The sequence below is a fragment of the Tasmannia lanceolata genome, unplaced genomic scaffold (genome assembly GCF_043159265.1).
Source record: "Tasmannia lanceolata isolate RefF3 unplaced genomic scaffold, GAP_Taslan_0.1 ptg000007l, whole genome shotgun sequence".
NCBI classification, from domain to species: Eukaryota; Viridiplantae; Streptophyta; class Magnoliopsida; order Canellales; family Winteraceae; genus Tasmannia; species Tasmannia lanceolata.
Window position 1 is genome coordinate 12,863,183 of NW_027518684.1, and position 26,540 is coordinate 12,889,722.

Consider the following 26,540-nt stretch of genomic DNA (forward strand, 5'->3'; position numbering starts at 1 on the left):
CATTCCCCTCTAAATTGTGGAAAGGAAATATCTGAGAAAATTTTCCATCAAAAAAGTTTTCTTGCGATCTAGACAAGTACTTGGGTTGATACAATTCTAAGTGTTTTATAAGGTGGGGAGTGTCATTATCAAAACAGGCAAGGGAAGTGTGAGGCACCCCCTATCGAAAAATATAAAAACCCAGTTGGCATCTTGTGAGAACGGGCAGTCTCCTTGTGTTTTTTTGTTTTTTTTTTTTTTTACTACATGTCAGTCAAATGGCTAATTCTTTCCATAGCCGTTAGAGAGATTCACTGCAGTTTTCTGGCTTTACCTGTAATTCTACAGCAATTTGCTTGAGTTTATTGGTGGCAGCAATTCATCACAGATTTCGAACCATCCTTTGGTGAGCATTTTGCAGTAAAAAGAAAGGAAAACAAAAATAAACATCAGCTGAAGAAATAGGCTTATTAGATGTATGAAGGGTCAATATGTTACAATTTGAACTGAAGACCTTCATGTTCTTGACCTGAGAAACACCTAAAATATAAACTATATTATACAATTGATGCACATACACAGCCTCAGTTTATATCGAACTGGCTCGCGCACATATCCTGGTTTCCGAGCCGATCTCTATATCTTAACAAACAACTTCCTTTACATCCCTTTAAGTCACTGCCCATTGTTTCTAATGATAATAGAGCTCCACATATGATCGGTCGCATCCTGTTGGAACATGACTTCTTCCACTATTGTTAACAAAAAAATTCCGATGGGATGCTTCGATATTGATCTCGATATTATCCACAATACAAGGTACCAATTCCTTCAAGGGGTTACTTCTCAAGAAAGATTAGTGAGAAGTATCAAAGTTATCAAATCCCAAGATCAAATGATGGGGAATTCAGGGAAGCTAGAACAATATCTACCTCAATTTGTGCAGAAGGATTTGGAATTTCAACTTGTTTTCTCTGAATTGACAGATTCGTCTTGTACCTCAGAAATTTGGTAGCTTGTGCCTCCATCGCATCAAGATCAAGACCCTCGTAGAATTGGTCATCGTAAAACAAATCATTGTTTATTTCATTATTCATGTCTTCACAATGAAGGGATGCTTTGTCTATAACCTCTGACTGAAACAAATGCTCTTGCCGGAAGCTCATTGCAGGATCAGTTTCAACTTGCTGAAAGCTTAGTTTTCTTTTTCGGCTCTCTGTTTTGGTTTCATTATCTGTTGGCAGGGAACTACTTTCACCTTCAGCATTTATTAGAGTGACCCTCTCTACGTCCAATATGCAGGATACCGAGTTCTTGCCAGTGGATTTATTTGCAAAGAGTAAGCTGCTATGAGGGGTCTGGAGAGAACTGTTGATCTTGTCTGGAGAACAACTTCCCCTTTCGGCAGTTCTGGGTGACGGAGATTCATGACTCGAGTTGGTGGAATACTTTGGCTGACACTCCATAGGTGATTGAGTAAGCAAAGAACGCCTGTTGTAAACATCTGGTCAGTTCCATATAATCACCCTGAACATGGGTTTTCAAGAATAAAAAGCATAACAGATAAAATAACTAATTTGGACGAATCACAAATAAAAAAATGATTATGGTTTTGAAGACTTTTTTTAATGAAGTAAACAAGTGTTTCGAAGTATAAAAAGCATAATAGAGAAAATAACTAATCTGGAAGAATTCAACAACATCAAAGGTAAAAGCACATTTGCGCATTCACTATATTCTAAAAGAAATAAAAAATATATTTTTTCTGCAATGGATTTTGTTATTATACATATTTTCAGGGAAGGTACTCTTGTTCAGACAGCTTGGCCAATCATGCTTGTGATGCCAACATTAATGCACTGTATTGGGATTGGGCTACTCTCCCCAAAAACTCCAGAGGAGCTATTAGATGCGGCCAATTATGTATTCCTTATATTCGCACTAAATAAATATTTCGTGTTTTTTTGTAAAGGTTTATTTTTCCTCCTATTATATCTTGACAGGTTAGAGGTAAAAACTAAAGATAGAAAACGGAAGAAAAAAGCTACTACACCCTGACCTGTAAAATGACATCATATCACCCCCGCTAGTTTCTGCTTGAGCATTCGCCGCCGTTGGATCTACTCTATCGTCTATGAAGCTATCATCATACTCGTTGTCATCCTTGTTATCATCCTCGTCCTCTGACACTTCTGCATCTAACGATACCCTAAGCACAACAAATCAAAAGGCAATAAGCATTTCACAATTGAAATGCGGATATTTGATAATCTTTAAAGTGAATGTTATATCATTTTCTGAGCTGATAATTTAAAACTGGAAGAAAGGAAATCAAGGAGGTTGTGAAATTGCGTGCATGCCCAAATAATCGTCAAATAATAGACTTACTCGGCCTCCTCTTCAATGAAGGCTTCGACATGAGTCTTGAGCTTCTGCTTTCCTGAAAGCCATAAACAACACCTTAGTGATCCTAAACATATCATTGATCCATGCCTATATTCAAAGATAATGGTGATTAGAGGACTCCCAATTCCAACACTATTAGCATTATCATTATTCTGGTCTCAAGCTGTTGAGATACTAGAGGATCAGAGAAACTATCATGATTAAACCATCACTAAAAGACATTGAGAAGATGCAGAGATGCAATTCAAACCATAGAGAATTGCAAATTCACATGAAGAGAAAGAAGTCCAAATTACCTGATATTTGCTTCACTCGGCTCAACTTTATTCCTGCAAAGGATTTGTTGAGGTCTGATCTAGTGCCACTAACTTCTTCCTTCAAAGTATTAAAAGGTAACCTTTTGCCAATGTCTCCATACTTGCGCAGTCTTTTAAACTTGCGTGATTGCTGAATGGATGGTGATATCTCTCCACTACTCATCCGCCAACCTTCACTAGAGCTATTGTTTATTTGATTAATTAATGGAGTATGAATTTCCTTTATGATAGGAGAGCTTGCGATTTTCCCCATTCCTAAGTTATTTTCACCTAATTCAGTTTGCGTCGTGACCATTTCATTCTTCTCAGAATCCAATTTCTTTGAAGATGTACCACCGCAGAACTTCATAATATCAAGTGAAAGATGGGCCGGACCAAGGGAATCATTCTTCTCATGACTATCAATTGACTCTGCAGAATGGTGCATAATAGAAGAATAATGCCGGCTTTCAACTATAGGAGACTCTGGGACAATACCTTTTTCAATGAAATTAGTTAGCCGGGGACTCAGCTCCATCTCTCTCAAATCACCTCTTGACTCACGGGCTAATGATGTTTTTGTTTTCTTTTCCAAATCAGAAGGTGTTTCTTCCACAGTATGGTCTTCTGAATCTATAAACTTGCCTATACAAGTTGGTGTTTGGGGTACAAGTTGTTCAGTTATGTGAAGTGGTTGTTCTTGATTGGCATCGGGGTTAGGCAACTGAGAAGTTATTATACACTCGTTAATGCACATTGCCTCAGTGTAATCTGTTAGTTTCAAATTATCTTTGGACTGCACACTTAGTCTGTCATTACCCACAGGTGATGTCCTACGAGGAGAAGTGACATGCTCCATGGTCTTTGGTAAGTCTTCAATCTTTGCTGGTATACTCGTAAATGTTGGAATTTCTTTCATGAAAGGAAGGACAGGAACAGATGAGATTAAGACCCTTCCAAAGGTATTCACAGACACAAAATCTGCCCCAAAAAGGAAGCAATGAAGAGGTGGCCTTTGGCTTTGGATATCTGGTATACAGCAATCAACTTTACCCCTTGAGGTCTCTGTGGCTGATGCTTCAACATCTGCTATTTTTCTTTCTGAGAATGCTATTTGAGCATCATGGATTGGATCTGCAATGCAGTCATAAGCTTTCAGTTCATTATTGCTTACATTTGAAAATTTGCAACACATTGCATGGGTTGGTGTTCTACCACAGGATTATTTGCAAGTAAAAGAGCGAAAGGAATAACACATAGATGGGATCATTGAGCTCATAAAGGAGTACATTTGAGTATTGTGATGTTGCATGCCTTTTTTCTCTCTCTGAATGATAGAAGTTAAAATGAAAACTTTGTTTAAAAATGTTATAGAAGAAAAATACAGCACATGGTCAAGGTGACTCCCACAACGTCAAATATATTACAGCAGAAAAAGAATACAGTAAACAACATACTTTTTTGTTGTTGTTTTTTTTTTTTTTTTTGGGATGATGTAGGGTATCCCCACGCCAATTTTTAGAGCGGGACTATTCCCTACGGATGCGCAATCACCCGTAAACCACACACATCGGGTAGGCCCCGGGGGATTCGAATCCGCGTCAATGGGGAGCATACCCATGACTTTAGGCCAAAGAGCCACACACCCGTACGGGTTATTAAAAAAAAAAAAGAGCCACACCTGTACAGGTAAACAACATACTTAGCTGCAAGAAAGTGTAGGAATTTCTGATTCGCAGCACCGGATGATAGACTCCAATAGGTAACATATTTGCTACATTGTTTCATGCCATATTATGCTAGAATATACTCACTAGCAGCATTATAACCAGAATCGAATCATAAATAGATAATGCACAGAAGAAAAATAAAACAAAAAGTGGTAATAAACGAAAATACTAGCCAAAACACTGATGCAAGCCAAAACACGACCAAAGTAAATACTAGCCAACTCAGCATGGCGAGGCTGAGTACTCGGCTGACACAACCGAGTTCTCAGTTGACGCAGTCATAATAAGAGAGTGAAAGGAGTTTTGATTGACTTGGTAAGGAAGAACACGGACTCGGACAAGAACTCGGCTACAGGTAAAGGGGTCAACTTGGGCACGTAGACAGTTTTGAAATAGTTTTTTTTTTTTTTTTTGAAAGGTGACAGTTTTGAAATAGTGGTTCAAATAGTTTCCAGTAATTCATTAAAAAATTGTAAACAAAATGCTAATTGAATGGGACCAAACGGGAAAAAAACAGAAGTTAGATACTTAAAATCACTGAACCACAAGTATGGCCCCAACACTTTTAGTATAAAGTCCATACCCATAGTGTTTTATACCCGTATCCAGGTAAAATACTATGGTCCTTTGTTTCACTGACATTTGTGATTGACGATATTGATCCCCTCCCCATGTCATTCAGTGTTTTATGCCATTAAACCTCAGCACATTTTATTGTTCGAGATGTAACAGCTATTTCCTGGCAGAAAAAAAATCCAGTGGTTGGTTAAGTGATACCTTTTGTGCTGTTCTCATCCTGTGCAACAGTCATGGCTTCTGATAATTGATCTGAGGTCATAACCTGAACCCAGGGAAAACTGAGCGTCATCTAATACTCAGATAATATCCAGTGAATTCTGTGGATTTGAAAACGAGTGTACCACAAAAATAAATAAAGCTAACCTTGACCATTAGAGTTTTGTTGGCATTAGAAGATAATCCTTGAAGACATTGTATGGTATCAATCAGCATCCCTGTTGTTCTGAATGAATGCCTTACTTTATGAACTCCAGAAGGAAATGCTTGGAAGTGGGGAAAGGCAATAAGAGATGGCCTCCATGTAACTTCTCTGGAAGGATGAAAGTACTTTGCAATTATATCAGTCTCAGCATCTGACATTTTGTTTCCGCATATTGGTATGTGCATATGATCATCTTTAACTTTCCTTCCACGAGGAACAAATTTTTCAATTGACAATTCAACAAATTGAACTTGCGGTTTGCAAATATGTGGGACCTATAGAGATGAATGGAACCGATCAAATTTGGAAAGGCAAAGAATTATTTAATGCAAGAACTTAAAGACAGTCCTCATTTGATAGTTGTTACCATCCTAGGACTGGGATGGAAATCAAAGCTATTGGTCCCCCCATTATGCATGTGTTTTGTGATAGTCTTGCTGTTAGCTTTCTTTCTCAAGTATCCCTTTAGCTCAGATCCTTCACAAGCTAAAACTAGTACAATCATTTGTCAAGGAAACTGTAAAGCATGAAGTGAACACCAGAGAGAAGTATAAGGTCAAAATAAAAAAATAAATTAGAAGGAAAAAAAGGATATCAACTCGTCCATTGTGCTTCCTTCCTGTCCTCCCCATGCGCTGGATCATTCGCAAAGGTGAGATATTGGCATCAAAGCAGATTACGAGATCAACTTCCATGATATCCAGGCCTTCTTCACCAATTGATGTTGCAACGATGACATTGTGTTCACCAGCACGGAATTTCTATACAAGAGCACTATGAAGAGTGGTAATAAAGATACCTTAACCAATAACCATGAGAAGAAGCTAAATGATTACCTGCAGGACTTCTTGTTGCATTTTCTGGGTCTGACCTTTCAAAGATTTTCCTGTTGCAGTCATCCAAAAATGCCAACAATTACCATCAAATAATCACGCCAACCAACTGGATCTCACAGAAATTAAAAACTACCAACTTGATAACATAACATTTATGCAGAATTTTCAGGATGAGATATTATTGTGCTTTGGCACGCTCTATGTAACGTGTATAAATTGAGAAAAAGCTATATCGTATGGATATTGAAGCTTGATTATTTAACCTTAAGTTCTGTTTAACTTATGAACTGCCACAACTTTCAGAGATCAAATTATATGGGTATCTAATTTCAAATTACTGTCCAATCCTCAAGTTATCACACAACGAATAACTGCAGTATAGGATCTGCAAAAGAATGACATGATACCAAAGTGGCAATTTTAGGTATCTGCTTCATATTTGCTAAAGTTAAAAGAAAGTTAGAATTACCGGGAAGAGGCCACCAAAGTGATGGAGTTATGATTAGAGAGGAAGAGGAAGAAAGGAAAGAAGAAAGGAGAATACAAAATTAGTGGGGGTTGAAATCCAACCCAATGACCTCCCTACGCCTTTGTATAGTAATCACTTAACCCTAATGAAAACCACGCCATTAAGGCATCCATTATGATGGGCCCCATCCTAATATCCACAAATAATAATAAAATTTTGATAGGTAAGCTGGGATTGACCTCTAATTAGGAAACCATGTCCATGAGTTGGTGTAATAGACCAAAAAATAATATGCATGATATTAAATTGCATCCATTAGACAGATCATCCCTCTAGCTTGAGAATACTGCATTATATGACCACCTCTTCCTATACATGTTGTTCACACACAGGGTCATTTACAATTCAATCCATTCGGTCATTGTAAAATTTAATCAATTTTTACGACATTTAGCATTTACTCTATGCAATCTTCAGAATAAGCATCTCACCTTTACAATTCAACTATTGACTTCAAAACAATCTTAATTCACGTGAAAGAAAATATCGCCAAACTACTGACAAAATTAAGTTTAATTAAGACAAATAACATATGGAATGTTACATATACAGAAAATGAAACAAGCTTCTCATAAAAATGTATGCTTGATGTTAGATAAAAAAATGGAGAAAAATCAACAAACCTGAGCTTTGACCAATAAACTGTTCAGCTTTCACTAAATCTTCAATTTTGGATAATGAGTCCATTATGTCTCTGAGTGTCATTTGAGAATTGTCAATATCATTCCATCATTATTTTATTAATAATACTAAGAAAATCGGATATGACACAAAGTCATAAACAATTGATGTAAGCAAAATTAGAAATGAATCAACTGATAAACATTTAATAAATAAGAAACATAGAAAATCAACTATCGGTTACATGTTTGTTTGTAGGTACTCTCGCTACATATTGATTAAACACATTCAAAATTTCTCAGGAAAGGCATGTAAATAGGAATGATCGTAAAGTTTCTGCAATTTAATATGCTTGTTGAGCTTCACCCAAATCCTACACCCGAGTGGAGGTTCTGTTGGGCCAACTCAGATAGAAAATGTGAAAGATAATAGGTGTGCAGAGGAAACTAAGGACATCAATAGTGTTTTGCAGTGTTTTTTTTCTAATTAGTTCACTTAAGTAACTTATGTGAATAAGAGCATGTTAGCCTATGTCACTTGATTAAAGGTTATTTAGTTGATGCTTAGCCACTTAAGTTAGTAGGGATGTTTAGGTCTTTCCATACAAAATTATAGAGAGGTGAAAAAGAAAACATGCCGTTGCTTTTGGCCAAGATTCCTGATTTGAGGATTTTACTTCTTCCTCTTTAAAGTTTCACATGGTATCAAAGCCAAGTTTGCCCAAGCGTTTGAATCAATCTAATCTTACCTTTTCGAATATTTTCACATGTGGAATATGCATCAACTCTTCATCCAACTATCATCAAAGTTTTAGAGTTCCCCACAAGAAACATGACGTTCTGCTGAGATTTCGAACACACACACACACACACACACACACACACACACACACACACACATATTGCACTTTCATACCAATATATAGTTGTATCTTCGTATCTAGAATGCATAGTCACAAATATTTGTCTCAGATATATCTCGAGAAGGGTGTATCTCGGGATATTTTAAATTTTTTGTTATTTTCGGGTTCATATTGGGAAAAACTGGGAAAATAAAATATTTAAAATATGTAAAAATATAAATGTAAGAACAAGATTAGGACGACAAATAATGTCGTGATTACATCTGGATAATTTCGTGATATTTTTGTGATATAAAAAAACCATAAAATATCGCAATATTTTTAAAATATAAGAGATATTTGTGACTGCAAGAATGTTGGATTTTGTAAATCCATATCAGCGGTAAACCATATCCCACACCAACATCCATGCTCTAGTACGATGGAATAACTGTATTTCCTATAAATGCAAATAAAATAATATAAAACAAGAAACTAAGTAAGGCGGTCGACGAATGGAGATGCTGACAAATTGGCTAGAGAAGGAGTCTCTAGGGAGAGAGTTGAGCTTTTCAACTTTCTTCCCCCTCAGCTATACTCAACTTCCTGTACTTTTTCGGTTGATCGGCCCCTATCTCTCTTGTATTCTTTGGGACCCTTGGGGATATAAACTTAGTTTCCTGTAAATTTTTTTGAATGGTAATGGAAATTTCATTAAAGAAAGCATGCACGCACCCGATCCTATGCCTAAATAACATGGAAGTACAAGCTCTAAATGATAATCTTATTTTGATTGAGATTACAGAAATTATCCTTACTTGACGCTTCCCCTAAAATTTGAGAAGATTATCACTCTTGATTCCTTGGGATTTTTTGTTTCTGCATCATCACAAATACCATAATCAAACATGAGCCCAGACATGACAACTAGGATAACCAAAAGGTACAATCTCATTGTTTTACAGATATCTTCTCAATCAAACTTCCTCTGCCTTAAATTAAGAAAAGATGATGAAATTCGTTATGTATAAATGTCAAGCATCTAAGAAAATATCCAAGATATAAAGTCATAGTTACTTTCACTAATGGAACTATTATTTGTTTCCAACTGTATATACATATGAAAATCAGAACCAAGACTAATGTGCATACGAATGTTATTTACCAAGCTAATACGAAAAGACTAGTGCACAATGAGGGGGGAAACCATTAAAAATGATGGGAAAAAAGATGTCACTGACACCCGTAGTGTTAATAGGACAATATATTGAGACATGAAAATCAGAACCAAGACTAATGTGCATACGAATGTTATTTACCAAGCTAATACAAAAAGACTAGTGCACAATGAGGGCGGAAACCATTAAAAATGATGGGAAAAAAGATGTGACTGACACCCGATAGTGTTAATAAACCAATATATTGAGACATGAAAATCAGAACCAAGACTAATGTGCATACGAATGTTATTTACCGAGCTAATACGAAAAGACTAGTGCACAATGAGGGGGGAAACCATTAAAAATGAGGGGGAAAAAGTTTTGACTGACACCCGATAGTTTTAATAGAACAATATATTGAGAAATGCGTAAATATTCCCAAGATCAATCTCAATTTGCGGGATTCAAAAATCCAAGATATGTTACATGACATGGGACATACATACTGTTGCTTTCTGAAAACCCTGAGAAACAGGTTTTGGTCACAAATCATTAAACAGAAAGAAAAAAAAAAGATATAGTGCATGCTTTTCCATTTGGCAAGTGGGATTAAACCTGCAACCTCAAGGTTGGCAGGCATCCTTAAAGACCTTTTGTACAGAAATAGGAAGAGAGACATCAAATTTAACATCTTACCTTTCTCTGTGATTGTTCTTCCAATATCTGAAACTTCTAAGTCTTTGAGGTGTCTAAGCATCCCCGAGAATGTGAGTCATTTGGTCGATATTTGGAATTTGTGCACTAGTCAGAAATTTGTAAATAAAAGACTTTCTTACATATGGAAACTATTATTCTCATCTATTTCCTGGCTGATTTAGTTAGAACTAGGCTATCGTATTTATGAAAGAAAAAGGTAGGGAGTTGTAATTAATAAAATTATGGTTGTAAGTAGCAGAAAGGGTCTCCAAGACCTGCCTCTTTGCTGCAATCTCCCTTCGAGATACTATTAATGACTTGTTTAAGGCTAGTAAGGTTTCTGTGACCCCCCAAAGGCCTGGCATCTGGGTTGCCCTTGAGTGGGGATACTAAAATTAAATTTTGATGATAGCAACAAAGTTACTTATCTTTCTTTTTTTTCGGATGGCAACAAAGTTACTTCTGCTAATGCTGAAATTCTGTGGGTGGGCTTTGGGGAGCCTTATCAGATAGTGACGGTAAAATGAGTGTCTCCCCACCCCCCACCCCAACCCCCACACACACACCACCACACGCACGCACGCACAAATCACGCATATTCATCGTGGAAAAACTTCTAGGCGTGATTCATTGCAATTCACGGGGTATTATCTTCGGACATAATGAAGTAGCCTAAATACCATTATTGTATTTTTTCTTTTATTATAAAATTTGAATAGGTATTGCAATTCACAATTCACTATTGATATATTAATGAAAGTAATAAAGTAATCAACAAATTAAGGTAACAAGTCACGAGAAACAAATCAAAAGTTGCATATGCAGGGAAATAACAGGGGACTGAGTAGGACATGTCACATACTGAAATGATTAGTTAGTATCTCTTTCATTTTCAATAGTTTCGGATTTGGAGCACCATGTGACAAACTTTGCTCCATTAAGAGTTTTGCCTGCCAAATTGGTCCATTGTTACGAACATGTGTCACAAATGGCCTGAAACAAAAACACTGCTCCAATAAATACCTTATATTTCTTCCAAGCAACCTGCCTTAAAGAACTTATAGGAAATCTTTTAAAGAAAGCAAATATGAAAACCCATGTCTGGGAAACCAATGCACGGCTAGAAGATTGTTGAGAATCCGAACTGTTAAATCCATGTTTGTTCAGATAAAATAAGCCCATAAAGTTTCCAAGGGCAAAGAAAAATTAAACAAAGGAAAGCTCAGAATCAACTAGGATAGTGGCCATGCCCAGATTATAGATAATATCAATTTACAATTTTCATTACAGCATAAAATACTTAAATAACCAAAACAACAATCATGGATATTTATATATCTATGATATATACTAAGCAGATTTCTTTCCATTTGTCAGTAGCTTTTTTCCGGGAAACTTTTTTATTGGAAAAGTTTTTCCACCACAAAATCAATTTCGTCATATTAATTTGGGATTGCCACAACGGTAAGGTTGCTCTATTGTGAGCTGGTGGTCACGGGTTCAAGTCACAAAAATAGCCTCCCTGCAAAGCAGGGGTAAGGCTGCATACATCTAGCCCTCCCCAGACCCCGCAATGGCAGGAGCCTCATGCAATGGGCCACCCATTTTTTTAATTTGGGATTGCCGCCTAAGAAATTAAATTTGCCGCAAGGGTTGCCGCCCTCATTCAAAATTGAATTTGTCAATTCATTGTTTTTCACCCCTTTTTTTTCTCTCCTCTTCATCACGATATCCCATGTGGATATGATTAGGAAAGGATTTGTATTTTTATTATTTACTCCCCATAGAATCTCTCGCTACTTCCTAAAATCTCTCTACTCTCCCGGATAATTAAATGAATCTGCTCTCCATCGCCCGCCCTCCCCTCGCCAACAACTATCATGTGGTAGCCGCCACTGCTACCCCCACCGACAGCCACCACCAATTTCTCCTTCCATTGCAGGTCATTCCATCATAGCTCATTCCATCATCTTAGATTAGTCTTTCATTGGCCCAACAAAATCCAATCTACAAGAAAAACTCACAAACGAAACTCTTTCTGTTCTTTCCAGAGTGAGAAGCGAGTGCGAGAAGCGATGTGGGAAGCGAAAGCGGGAAGCGAGGGGTTTAGAAAAGAAAATACAAAAAGTGAAAATCTCTAAAGAAAGTAAAAGAAAATGTGTAGGAAGCTTCATTGAGAGTCAACCATGAAACATGTAAAAAGTCTCAATGGAAGCGAACAAGGAGCACATAGAAAGAGTAGGATTATAGCACTAGGTTAAGGAGGAAGGGTCAATATAGGTAAGGATTACACGTAGAAAAGAACACTTCGTGACTAATTAGAATTATAAGTTTTAGGAATTTATAGTTTCACATGTTTAATTCATTTGTATTTAATGTTAAATTTTAGGAAAAAGATCCACATACGATCAGTTTTTAACTTGTAAATGTGTTCCTTCAATGTTATCAAAATGAGAAAAAAAATTTGTCAGGAAGAAACAATCACCTACCTAAATAGGAAGCGTATACTTAATTAAGAGGAAACACGTAAGAAGCATCTGGGAAGCGCATTTCCCCTAAATTTGGGAAGCAATAAGAACTTGGTTTCTGAAGCGTGTTTCTGAGGAAGCGAGCTTCCCATCTAACTAGGAAGTTTCTGGTAACTATGTATATAACATCTCAATGTGATCATATCCAAATACAATATTGTCTTGAGCTTCTAAGAGAGCCAAGATAATACCAAAGGAAAATTCAAGCATAACAGGTCAATAAGAGGTCAAAACTGATCAAAAAATAAACGCAAGTAACAAAAAAACAATATTGATAACCAAAAGAATAGGAAAGTGAACCCCTTCAGTAAATTAACACATTTTCCCTCAAAGATTTAGAAAAACAAATACATACAGGTCAAAACTAATCTAACAATAAATTTAAGTGACAAAGTGACAAACACAGCAATATTGAGAACCAAAAGAAAAGGAAACTGAACCACTTCCGTAAATTAACACATTTTCTCATAAAGAACTAGAAAAACAACCACATGCATAAGTGCAAGAGTTGATATAAGTAAAATATGTAAATAAAAACAAAAGAAAACCTGATTTTTTAGGAAAGTTGAGAATATCTCCAAATGCATGTAGCAGAAAACTATTGCATCATTAAGAGCAAATTGGTAAAGACATTATCTTAGTGGAAGGAGCAAAACAGCATACCCTGGTTGCAACTTCTCTACGAGCATCTCATATGCAGGCCTTATGCCATGACTGGAAAGTAACTTACGGATATGATAAAGTGTTATGAGAACACCAAAACATTTCTCCACATCTCCATATTTTGCGTGAGGGAGACTTAGAGGGGGTGCTTGACGAAACTTATCCCTCGAATTAAGCAACTCGCATGGGCTCAACTGGGATAATTAAAGACGAACTTCAATGGATTGTAAAGAGAATAGCTCAACTGATGGTAGCCTATTGTTTAAAAGAAAGATACCATATGATACTAGATCCCGAACAACAACAACAGCCAATACATAAAACATAAATATTCTGGCTGTCATAGTATACAAGCATGAGAATAAGCTGAGAAGAAAGTAATCATTCACATAACAAAAAACATTACAGTTATTTAATGCGGTGAGTAAAAAGCAAAAAATCTTGAATCGATGAGCTAAACATATCAGACTTTGTCTGGTCTGTTCCAGACCACCTTTCGCTGAAAAAGTTATATGCCCTTAAAGGCCTATTTGATTACAAAATCATCCCCAATAAAGGAACAAGGGGTTTGTTAATCCTATAAAATCCTCTGTATGTGAATTGTGTGAATGTCACTTAGATTTAGCATATTTTGGATGGATGACATCTTGATACTAATGGATGGTAAATCTATAGCAAAATCTCTGAGTATGTGCTGATTTATGTTTTCTAATGTTTCTCTAAAGCTCTAAGTTAATAGTTTGTTGCATCTTTTTTGAAACCGAAGACCAGAATGGACAAAACGTTGTACTTCTCTGTTCGAGAAGAAAAACAAAAGCCCCGCCTAAATGGAACTGACAACTATGGTAAGCACCAAAGGCACTCAAATAGTACCAAAAAGATAAACATCTTAGTTCGTAAGCACTTCATCTAGTAGCCATAAAATTAACATACAAGAAAACTCGTTAGAGATGCGCTTTCTGAGGAATGCAAATTGTTAATGAGGTAAAGTGGAAATTTAATTTTCAAATATGATGGTTAAACAAACGTAAGACATCCAGGTCCAAACATCATTAAAAAACAAAAGAAGCACACACATAAGGAGCACCATATTTATATGGGTTGGAAACAGTTCTGCAGTGATCATTCAAAAACAAAAGGCAGTTGTCTAGTCTTGTCTGTAGTAATAAAGAATTGAATATCTATTATCACCCTTCATTTTTTTTTAATGGAAAAATAAGTCATTATCACCCATCGTTAACCATTTTAACTTTCAAAAAACCAAAACTTTCCTTCATGAAGTCGAGACGTTATGACATTCTGCATACATTGTTCTCTAAATACCATAATTCTTCAATTTCATCATGTCGCTTGGATCTATGAGATTGTGGACAAGGAAGAAGACTCAAATGCAGATTGTAATGATCAAATTCTGAATAAAGTACCTAACATAGAGGCAAGGAAGTGTAGTATTTGACCCTAACAATGGATATTGCAAATGATACGATAAAGTGGCAAGTGGTTGGGCATTCATCGATAACCATTCACCATTAGCCCACCCTATTACTTGACAACGTATACATGACTAGCAAATATTTCATGCTCCACCAAAATGAAAAGTTATCAAAAGATTCAAAACAACATCAAATAATTGAACAAAATGAAAATGCAAAGGATACCATGCAAGGCAATTTGCATATTCCAAGTGGAGCCCCAATGCCTTTTCCGGTTGCGTGCAAGTCATAATATGGTAACATGTAGGCATTCACATAGGCCAAGCCTTATATCTCCAGTACAGGTCACAGAATAGGAAGGTGATACATGAAATATCACCAGATGAGAAAAGTTGAGTATGATCAAGACTATGATTTTCATGGTTACATTAGAAATGATTAATAAGATGGAAATAAAGATAACATAGACAAACATGCTCAGCTATGCTAGTATAGAAAACCTGAGACACATTGAAGGATAGCAGATACAATATGGCCAGCTATGCTAGTATAGGCAACCTGGGAGGAGTTGACACCAGCTGTAGTGGCAAACTGACATTCAGGGCCTGTTCGTTTGAGACTGTGACGGCCGATTGTGAGCCCAATACCTATTATTGGACTCAAAATTACATTAAAATTTGAGTCCAATAATAGGTTTGGGACTCACAATCGATTGTCACAATCTCAAACGAACAGGGCCTAATCAAGGTCTTGGTTGTTGCTTCATGTGCATTGATGATTGCTATTGATGTCTGTTTGGTAAATTGTTCAGAAGTGACTGGTATATCTTCATCAATAGATATGACTCTATGAACAACAAATTACTTAATTTACTCTTCATGAAAAAATTATAATTCACTGGTTTATTTTCATCAATAGATTTGACTCTATGATCAACAAATTACTTAGTTTATTCTTCAGGAAAAAATTGTAATTAGAATCACAAAGACATACAATGGGTGTTCTAAATGTAAGTAAACCATTTGCTTTGCTAGGCAAACTCATTTTTTGCCTTAAACTCATTTTTTGCCTGTTGCAAAATTTTAACAAGACTTACTGTAAGAATATGAATTCAAGGACAAATGAATTCTATATACTAGATGAAGAGGAAATATTACTCTGCTCGTGGTTGATATCCGAACTTACATAAAAACGATGCAATTCATAATGCAGCCAGCAAGGACTGTTCCAAAATTGATCGCATAAGTAAAATATAAATTGTTTTGGATCATCTACTTTTAGGGTCCCATTGGATACACGGATTTTAGAATCTTGGATTTCTTCAAAATTGTAGATGGGAGACAAGAGAACAAGGAGACCAGCCGTCGTTTTCTGATTTCTTCCCCTTCTTTCCGTCAGCAAGAGAGTAGGAGATCATCTCATGTCTCCAGGCTTTAGGCATCTCAGGGTGGAGGAGAGATTTCAAAACCTGGATTTCTTACTTAAAATCCAAGATTCTAAAGAGACGTGAAACGGGCGGTCTCCTTCTCTTGTCTCCCATCTACAATTTTGAAGAAATCCAAATTCTAAAATCCGTGTATCCAAACGGCCCCTTAGTGTTGATGTGTACCAAAGAATTCAGCTTCCATCCACATAACTCAAAAGAATTAACATTTCAGTGCTTCCATGAAATGAAACATGGAAGCGCTAAAAATAGTGTATCATACAAAAACCCAGTAACAGCAACCAAAGTTCATGGGACTCCTAGAAAAATTGGTTCTGAGCTACGAAATAAATTATAAAACAATAAACAGAAACATACTGTTCCAAAATCTCTTTTCTGGAGAACCCCAACTGCACAAAGCTTAGCCATGAATGGCTGTATAGCTTCCAACAGCAGATTATTTATTTCAGTAGCATCTTTACCCATTGGAACCTGTCATTATTGCAAGTAACAGTTCATAAATGAAAAGACAAAAGTGTATTCAACAATGAAAAAAAGAGCCATCGCCAGAATATACCTCTATTAATTCAAGTTTCCTGTCATGTACATATGGGCTAACATCATGGTCGCTTTCATTACGATATTCAAGTGTTGAAATATGTAAGTTATCAATAACGCTCTGTATGGTCCCCTGTTTTGCTGAGTAATCACAAGCAATTTAAGGATCTCAAGTCTAAAGTAAATTCTAACCATACAAACATCTGTAACAAATAGGGAACTTACATCCTGGTGTTGCTGTCAATGCTAATATCCTTAATTGCACAGGTACAGCCATCAACTACAAATGTGGAACACATATGTTGTCAGGGAGCAATAAAGTGTAGCCTTGTGCCTCAGGATAAGGACACTGTCATAATGCTAAGAAATGCAATATTGAAAGAAATGAAAAGACACACCTCACGAACTGCCACACAGTAAGAATAATTCCCCATTGCTCGATGAGCTTCGTCGATCACCAGACAAATGAGTTTTTTCACCAAACATGTGCCTGAAGTCAACCACAAGATGAGGGATCCAGCGCAAAGTGGATTTATAAAGTTCACTGGCTCAAATGATGAAACCAACAATAAGGGTTGAGCAGTAAGATGAAAGCCATCATAAGGGGAAAATATAGAAACAAATAAAGTTAGATTATGTGGTGTGTTTACATAAACCACAGACTACTGTCATGCGACTGGAATACCTAGATGTGCAGTGCAACTTTAATAGAGTAAAATCAACTGTTAAAGTATAAAAGATTAAATAACGTCAACTCCAACAGCTTAAGCTTTTGGAGTACTTGGTCATTTCACATGGTATCAGAGCAAAGGTCCTGGGTTCAAAACTCCTTGATATTAAAAATCAATATGTAATGGCCAACCCAAAAGGAGGGCCTCATGTGCCACGTGTAGGCCAACCCTACAAAGAGGGGCTACATGTGAGGGGGAGTGTTAAAGTATAAAAGATTAAATAAAGCCATCTCCAACAGCTTAAGCTTTGGGAGTAATTGGTCGTTTCACACAAACCAAGTGCAAGAGACGGTAGATTAGTTCACTTGTTCAAGTATTGCAGATCTTGATTCTTTCCTAATCTGCTCTACAATCTACGGCAAAACAGTGATTTCTTAAATTTGGAACAAGTGACTAGACTGTGTCCTACACCTAAAAAGCTTCCTCATCCCCAAAAATATTTCCTTACTAATGTCAACTATTGTCCTATGCTTTAGTTTTATTCTAGTTTCTTATGGTCTAAGAGTATGCTCCTGACCAGCCCATACTATGTAATGCAAGTTGGGACCTCTGGTCCCCAATGTTATTTTCATAGTATGAATATATTTGTCATCTTTCAAAAAACTAAGTGTTGCCGCTGCACAAGAAGATTAAGAAATGAAGAAGGCCCAAGGATGTGATAGGCTTCCCTTCAACCACCTGATGACATTGAGGGAATCTCCCTCTACGGTCAATCTACCCATATCTCTATTCTTGTGATCTTGATGCCCTGTAGCATCGCTCTGATCTCTATCCCCTTAAAGTCGGTTATCCCAATTGGACCCGAGAAGGCCCTGGTTTCCCTGTTGTCATTTCTGAGAACACCACATATACCTGCTGGCCCTAGATTACCAGTACTAGACCCGTCAAAGTTCAATTTCATTTGACCTAGACCAGGGGTTCGCATCCAGGGTTAGGAGTCTGAACCTGCTCGTTGCTGCTAGCACATATTTCTCTCCAACCACTCTAGAGGTCTTATGCTTAGAGCCTAAGACAAACCGAAAGTTGGGAAGAATCTTTACCCAGGAGATGGTTAAAGCAACAACCTCCGTGTGTATTGTCATCTTTTCCTCGAGCCTTTAAAAACCCGGGCGTTCCTTTCGTTCCATAATACCCATATAGTGCCTAGTAATACCACATTCCATAGGATCCTTCCATTCTTCCGCCAGATAGCTACGACACAGCATCATCCAATCTCTAATTGCTCATTTTTCTTATGGGATTTGTGCTCGAGCATTATTATATCTATCCTCAATGAATTATCTGTCAAGTGTAAACCATTTCTTGTTATCCTCGATGAATTATTTGCCAAAGGTAAATCATCTCTTGTTACATCTCCTACAAAGAACCCTGCAACTAGAGTTTTGGAAGCCACATCTACAACATTCCCAATCATTGAGATCAGTAATCTGCCGCTCTATGGATATTCCTGTCTCTCATCGATTTTTGTCTTTCCCACATCCACTAGGATTCGGCCTTCTGTTGGCATCATGGTTTTAAATTTCGACCGAAACCGAAATTTGGCGAAATTTCGAATTTCGGCCTTTACGGCGAAATTTCGAATTTAGGCCTTTACCAAATTTCGGCCGGAATTTAATTTCAGTCTGAAATTTTGAGAAAATGCAATATTATTTATTTATTTTAAAGAAATGTTACAAAATTTCGGCCAAAATGTCGGAATTTCGGTCCGAATACCAAATTTCGACTAAATTCAAATTTCGAAATTTCAGGGGTCCGAAACCTGTACCGAAACCGAAATTTTAAACCATGGTTGACATATAATCTAAATGCACAGCACTAATAATGTCTACTATCTCTCCAATCTGGTTTTCAATCAACTGAAAGTTTCTCCCTCCCATGCATGTAACGGCACCCCTATCAATGTGTACGAGACTCCAATAAGGGGAGGTGATCTTACCAAACACCTTTGCAGACTTCTCTGAATGGAAATGGTATGGGCTTTCTTTAAATCACAAGATCTACACTTTTGGGTCAGCAATTCAATCAAACAGTGAACAACTCATTTCATAGAGGGCAACTCTATTTTTCTAAAGCCATCAAGCTTTTGTTATTCTCGCTAAATCCTCAAGCAACACCACTCATTCCTCAATGCTAGAGACCGCGAATCTGGTCATATTAATATCAGCTGAAAAAACTTGCCAGAACTAAAGTACCAAACTTGATATAATTCAAACATGGGGTTATCGAGCTCCGATTGACTTGAAACTTATTCCATTAGAAATATATTGAGGACTAATTTCTTTAATTATAAATATTTATCCATACACTCACCAGAACCAAGTTATGATAAAAACATCATATAGGGGTATCTAGGCGTTGTTTGAATCAAGAGATCTACATCTTCTGGATCGATAATTCAATCAGAACAGTTGCTTGGGTCATTTCATAGACTGCAAAGTCAACCCAATCTTTCAAGAGCCACCAAGCTTCTCTTATTCTAACTAAATCCTCAAGCGATCCGTCTCACTCCTCAATGCTAGTGACCACACATCTAGTCATACTCATTGGGAATCTCTTAAACACATCTTCTGGAACAACCGTTGTAACGCTTCGTACCCTATGTAACAAGTTCTTCACAGAAACTCAAATAGTGTCTTGAAAGAACTTTTCTCTTCAATCTAATTCCTTTCTACTAATTTCTCTCTCGAACTGGTAGCTATGACATACCATCATCCCAATCTCTCATTACTCCTTTTTCTTCTGGGATTTGTGCTCGAGCTTTATCGCATATACGCTGGACAATTTATTTGTCAAGTGTAAACCATCACTTGTTACATCACCTAAATAGAATCGTACATCTAAAGTTTTGGTATCCACATCTACAACATTCCAAATCGTTGAGATCCAATCTCAGACGATGCTTTGCTGCTCTATGGATAGTCTTGTTCTTGTCCCTTCAATTTTTTCTTTCCGAATTCCGGCATTCACTGGGATTCGGCTTTCCTTCAACATATAATGTAAATGATCAGAGCTAATAATATCCACTGTCTCCTTTTTTTCAATGGAAACATTTAATTTTTTGAGAAACATTTAATTAAAGTCCACTATCTCTCCAAACTGGTTTTCAATCACCCAAAAGTTTTAAATCACATGCATGTAATGGCAACCCTGTCAGTCTGTCACTGCGTACAATACTCCAATAGGGGCAGGTGATCTTACCAGACATCTTTGCGCACTTCTCTGAATGAAAATTGTGTATGCTTTGTTTGAATCACAAGATCTACATCTTCTGGGTCAGCATTTCAATCAAAACAATGGCTTGGCACATTGAATAGACTGCAACTTTTCAGGAGGCGTTGAGTGTAAATTCTTGCTAAGTCCTCGAGCAATCCCACCCATTCCTCAATGCTTAGTGACCACTCATCTGGTCGTATTTGTCGAGCATCTCCTAAACACGTCTTCTGACACAACAGTCGTAAAGCTTCATACCAGAGGTACCAAGTTCTTCTTCGTAGCTCGAACAGCGTCCCAAAAGAATTTTTCGCTGAAATCTGATTCCTTTCTAGTAATTTCTCTCTCAAATGCGTAGTTATGAGTTATGACACACCATCATCTCAAACTCACATTACTCCTTTTTTCTTTTTGGATTTGTGCTCGAGCTTTATCGTATCTATCCTCAATGAATTATCTGTCAAACGTAAACCATCTCCTACAAAGAACCTTGGATCTGAAGTTTTGGTATCCACATCTACAACATTCCTAAACGTTGAAATCCAATCTGAAACGGTATTTTGCCACTCTATGGATCTTCATGTCTCTCTTTAATTTCGTGTTTCGCCATCCCTCGGCAACAGTATAAACTACTTTTTAATTTTTCTTGGAAAGAAGAACATGCCCCTCCACTTGGTCATAAATCGCATCAGTCAGCTCTACAAACCTCCACGGATGAGGCTGACAATCATGCATCCATCTAATGACGTTGAGGGAATCTCTCTCCACAATTACCCTGTCAATATCACTTCTAAGTCAAGATCACTTCTATCAGTGATCCTAACCCCAATGGGGCTGGAATAAGCCCATCTAGTTGATCCCTCCTCATCTCTAAGTAGGCATCCCTTCTTTTGAGTAAATTAAGACAAGGAATAGTTAGAGGTATAAGGAAAAATAACCATTACACTAAAGAATGAAGTCCATATAGTCACCAGAATGAATATCCTTTTCAAGCACTTGGGGAGTAACGAAGAAAACTCTTTTGGCTTTCCAAAAGTGTGATCGCTTTGAAGGATTCATGAGACCTGTCATATCAATTGTCCATTCCTGCAATCAGTATGGTTCCGATGTTTTCAAAAGAGTCATACAAAACAGAATAATGAAATGTATATCACATTTATCATGAGTAATGCGTGCACACACACTCTCTCACACACATACACATATATGTATACATATAAGAAAGATGAAAATGGTGTTCGTACCTGGGGTATACCCACAATATTATGGCATGCTTCAATTTGTTGCAAGACAAGAGGTCGCGAAGGAGCAGTGAAGACAATTTTGCCTGACATGAAAATTCTAAATGTGCATAATTGACAGAATTTTTTAAAAAAGGCCAGAGGTAGGCCAATAACATTATAAGAATTCCCAAATACACATATATGCATACATTACTAAACCATACAGATATATGCATACGTTATAATCAAGAACTAACTCTAACAGAGAAAACAATCCAAAATTCCAAGAGACCACCATACATCTTTTCAAGTAGATTTGACCAACGTTGTAATAATAAAAAAAGTGTATCCTGGTAGCAAGGGATTGAATCAAATAGTTTCAAGAATATTTTTTTATGGCAGCGATTTATTAGAAGAAAGGGAAAGCCCAATGACCTAGATGGTCACAAACAAGCCCAGGGTCATGTCATGAGATTGAGAAAAAAAAATTAAAAAAAAAGCATAGCATAAGAGTAAACAGGAAACATAACCCCAGTGTCAGAATATAAGAGCATAAATTCAACAATTTCACATAAATGGAAATTTCAAGCATAAAATGTCATGAGAATGTAATGGAGTAGCCTTGACCATGGATATGTTCATGGATCAATGGGAGCTCCAGAAATCATTTCGAAAATGATTACGAGATGCCCGGAAGGTGTACGGAATGTGTATAGAGGGTGTCCGAGAACTTGGTCAACCTCAATAACTGATATTGCCGGCGTCGAGCATATGAATATGGTTGGCTGTCTTGAGTTGGAAGAGAAACTATGGAAATATAAGGTTAGAAGCCTAAGATTGTTCTTCAAGGAATATCATGTTTTTAAGGCTTGCCTGCCTAGAAATTATGTCCTATTTGTTTGAGATCAAAGCTTCTCAGTTTTCAAATTCATGGTCTCCCATTAGTAGGAGACAAATTCAATAGTGGATCTCTAGAAAACTATGAGTTGGGTCACTTGGGTGTCAAAAGGTATGCATTGCATTCCCTGACAGCAGCTAGATACAAGTTGACCAATTCACATCAATATACTATGTACAATTCAAGTATTTTGAAAGCAAAGTTTACATACAGGTCCACCTATCATCTTTTTCTCCATATGGTTGATGTGATAACAGAGAATTCCATGTGACAGGAAACTACATGACGCCAACAAGTTCTGATTTAAAAAAAAAAAAAACACTGCCAAAACGATTGTGACGAAGAAAACGAAGGAAAAAATTACCTTCCGGAAACCATCTAAAGTAGTTATACATCACAACAGCAGCAATAAGGGTCTTTCCAAGTCCCGTTGGCAACGCAACCAATGTATTTGAAAATAGAGCTTTTTCAGCAATAGAAAGCTGATAGTCCCGAAGCGGAACATTAACTGCAAAACATAAAAACTCACACCTTTCAGTAACAAATATGAAAAATATGTAAATATATGCAATGCAATTGTCACTTTCTAGACACAAAGCCAATTAGCCCAAGCATTAGTCAAGCAAAAATAAATACACAGATAGAAGTCTTCATCAAAAATTGAACTGAAAGCGAAGTGGGGGTGACATAACCTGGATAAATCCATGTTTGGGCTGCCTCTAGGTCAATATTATTGCAGATTGTCTCCTCTCCCAGATTATCAATATCACCTCTATGACTAACAGACCCATTTCTATGGGAAGATTCTTGAAAACCCCCACGTTTTTGATCAGTTTGGACAAACCTATCAAGCGTGGATTGCCGCACATTGACAAATTTCTTTAGATTAGGGCAAGATCCATTACCCTCCAGGGACTCGTAAGGGATCAGATTATTATCAAAACCCTCTCGATTAGACGTTGATGCCACGCTCTGGCAAGCAACGTCTATCTCTTTGACAGCTGCTTCCCAATCAAACTCCTGAAAATAAGTAAGAGAGCGAAATTCCATCACTGATAAACGCAATGATAAAAAAAAAAAAAGGAACCCTAACGAGTGCTAAATCCACATGATTTCGAATGAAAACCCTAAAAAAAATCCGATACCGTGTGCGAATTAAAAGGAGTTGGATTGATTTCAAGAGAAAATAAGACCAAAACTTACATCGTCATCGTCTACGGGCTGAGGCAAACATGATGACATCTAGAATCTTCCTGAAGAAGACGAAGTTTGATGTGTAAAGGGTGGTGGAAAATGGGAGGAATCTGGAGCCACAAAACATGAAATTGGAAAACGGAGAGATGGATTGAACAAGAAACCCTAGTTCTTTCTCTTTCCCCACTTTCATCTAGATTGAGAAAACGGGGAAAATGAGGGCGACTCTTCAGTACAGGTCTCGGCGGTAAAAAGGTTTGAAAAAAGCCCTCGTTGGCAAGATTTGATCCTGCAAAGATGAACGGCTTAAATACGTCTTTTGGATTTTCCATCGTGCTTGATCAAAGGTCTATAATCACCCGGTGGCAAACAATTCATAGGAACGGAGATGTATCACCCACCGAGGCGTTGGCTCTTCGGCATAAAGTCACGGGTTTGCTCCCTGTTGACGAGTGTTCGAATCCCGCCCCCGACTTACTCCCGAAGGCGTGGGGACATCCTACGTCATCAATAACAACCAAAAAAACGGAGATGTAACTTTCAAGCTTTTTTTTTTGTGTCTTTTTCCGGAGGAATAATAGATGCAAGGGCTCTCTTTATGCACGCGCCACAGAGGCCCTTAAATAGATCCATGTCATTTTTAAAGTCGGTTGAGAAACTGAATTCGGTTGCACTTAATGGCGTGGATCTATCTAAGGGCCCTTTTTAGCCCTTGTATAAAGAGGGCCATTGCATCTATCACTGCCCTAATTATAATCCTTTGACTCGGAGGACTATGTCGCTCTCTATACAACTGCCCAACGTACAGTCGATCTGAAATAATTGCACGATCAAAGAAATTCGAACAAGAAGAGTGTAGAAAACCATAAAGAGTCTATTTGTTTATGTAAGATTGTTGTTGTTGAAAAGCAAAAACGTTCAGGAACAGAGCAATTATTCGTAAAATAACGGCGATGTTGTTTACCCCAGTAACAACGGCATTCCATTAAGCTAGCTTATCCAGGTAAGCGGGTTACCTAATAACGTTGGTGTTTTGGTAAGCCGGCTTATCCAGGTAAGGCGGCTTACCTGATAATGTCGACATTATTATTGAAGAACGACGGAGGTAAAGGTAAGTTTGACGGACAAAAAATAAAATTTAGGGAAACGGACAAATCTCCGGGAAAAGGTAAGTTTGATGGATAATGAGCCCTCCATTCACGTGAACTGTGGGTAGACTTTAACTTTTTTTACGTCAATCACGTTATGAGTGGGGTGCATTATCCTACAGTGGGGGGCGAAAAAACCACTGTCCTGAAAGAGCTTTCAAAAGATTATTACAGTTCCCAAAAAGCCCTCACAAGCCGGTCAAAAAAAGAAAAACCAGGCTAAGACCGTGCAACTATAAAACATGGCTGTGCAGATATCATCTCCAATATAAAATCGCACCCCCTCTTTCTCAGTCTTGCCCCTCAGACGCCGCGTCAAGATTATTTCTCTCATTCTCACGTCTAAAAAACCCTTCCCCTTCCTAGTCCTCTCTGTTTCTTCTTCTTCTTGTAAATGGAGGCTTCGGGTTTGTGGCAGCCTCGGGGAGAGGGTCTTCGAGAGATATGTGTCCATCAAACATTAATTACACTTATGAACCCTTATAAACCCTTAATACACCCTTATACACCATCATAATAAGAGAGTAATCAAACACATTAAATGATATATTAGAAGTTAAAACCACAAACCCTAAGAGGACAAAAATAAAACTCAACTTTTTCTCCTCCGGGTGGTAGAAAAAGAAGGCAACACTTTTTTTTCTCTCTGTTTTTATTATACCTGGCAAATGGGTAACCCGCGCGGGTACGGGTACAGGTAAGAAATACCGGTGCAGGTATGGGTATACCCGTGGGTAATATGGGTATACCCGTGGGTAACTCGGCAAATTTAAAGAAGAAATTATATATATATATATTTAAGAAAATAGACTATATGATGAATGGGTGTATGAACGCATAAAGGTGGTACGATGGATGCACAAGCCTTGATATTTAATCCAACAGCAGCTTCTTAACAAGTCAGCTGCTGTAGGATCAAATATTAAGGATGGGATGATAGTACATGTTTATACGCCCATTCATCATACAAATTTTCATCTACTTTAACAAATATTTGTTTTGGTACAACCAAAGATACCAGTCACATGGTCTGATTGCTTTGACTTGTTTTGTTAGCCCACCCACATAGTATATTTTTTAGTGTTTAGTGTTTAGGCCTTAAGAATAAAAAGTTGAAAACCAAATGGCGGGTAACCCATGGGCACCAACACCCTACCCAGACCCACCCGCGGGCCACGGGTACGGGTATTGAAATTGGTACCCGTACCCCTGCGGGCCGGGTGTACTCGCAGGTACGGGTCCCATTTTGGCGGGTCTAGTTTTTATGGGTTAACATGTATATTTTGAGGGTGAAGGGTATTTCGGTAAAAAATATTGTTAGAAAAAGCAAAATGGTACCCTTTTCACAGGTTTGAAATTGAAGGGGTCCATCTCATTATATTAGATATTTTGTGGTACCTATTACCAAATTTCCTTTCAGATATTTTGTGGTACTGC

General features: G+C 37.4%; 1 protein-coding gene across 4 annotated transcripts; it reads right to left on the bottom strand.

Moving 5' to 3' along the window:
- Positions 1-433: 433 nt before the first annotated feature.
- On the bottom strand, positions 434-24,339 carry FANCM (DEAD/DEAH box RNA helicase family protein). 4 transcript variants are annotated; one of them, XM_077385301.1, is made up of 22 exons: positions 23,965-24,339; positions 23,454-23,781; positions 23,126-23,269; positions 21,885-21,967; positions 21,612-21,726; positions 17,098-17,189; positions 16,925-16,979; positions 16,719-16,840; positions 16,520-16,633; positions 13,286-13,479; positions 10,957-11,087; positions 9,057-9,117; positions 7,400-7,470; positions 6,248-6,297; positions 6,007-6,172; positions 5,779-5,906; positions 5,354-5,686; positions 5,189-5,252; positions 2,682-3,815; positions 2,368-2,419; positions 2,039-2,188; positions 434-1,470 (listed from the first exon to the last, which is right to left on the bottom strand). In XM_077385301.1, the coding sequence occupies exons 1-22, from the start codon at positions 24,001-24,003 to the stop codon at positions 858-860; spliced, it is 4,239 nt and encodes a 1,412-aa protein (XP_077241416.1). In that variant the 5' UTR covers positions 24,004-24,339; the 3' UTR covers positions 434-857. The 4 variants fall into 4 exon arrangements, with proteins under 4 accessions (XP_077241416.1, XP_077241417.1, XP_077241418.1 ...); XM_077385302.1 differs by lacking the exon at positions 21,885-21,967 and having other exon boundaries at positions 21,612-21,704; XM_077385303.1 differs by lacking the exons at positions 21,612-21,726; positions 21,885-21,967 and having other exon boundaries at positions 23,965-24,337.
- Positions 24,340-26,540: the final 2,201 nt, after the last annotated feature.

Excerpts from the sequence above, each read along its gene's own strand:
- FANCM (XM_077385301.1), bottom strand. The coding sequence starts at position 24,003 with ATGTCATCATGTTTGCCTCAGCCCGTAGACGATGACGAT. Across the intron at positions 23,270-23,453 it reads CCAAACATGGATTTATCCAG|TTAATGTTCCGCTTCGGGAC; the intron begins GTTATGTCACCC and ends TATGTTTTGCAG. Across the intron at positions 9,118-10,956 it reads GATACTAACTAATCATTTCA|AAACAAAAAATCCCAAGGAA; the intron begins GTATGTGACATG and ends GTGATGATGCAG.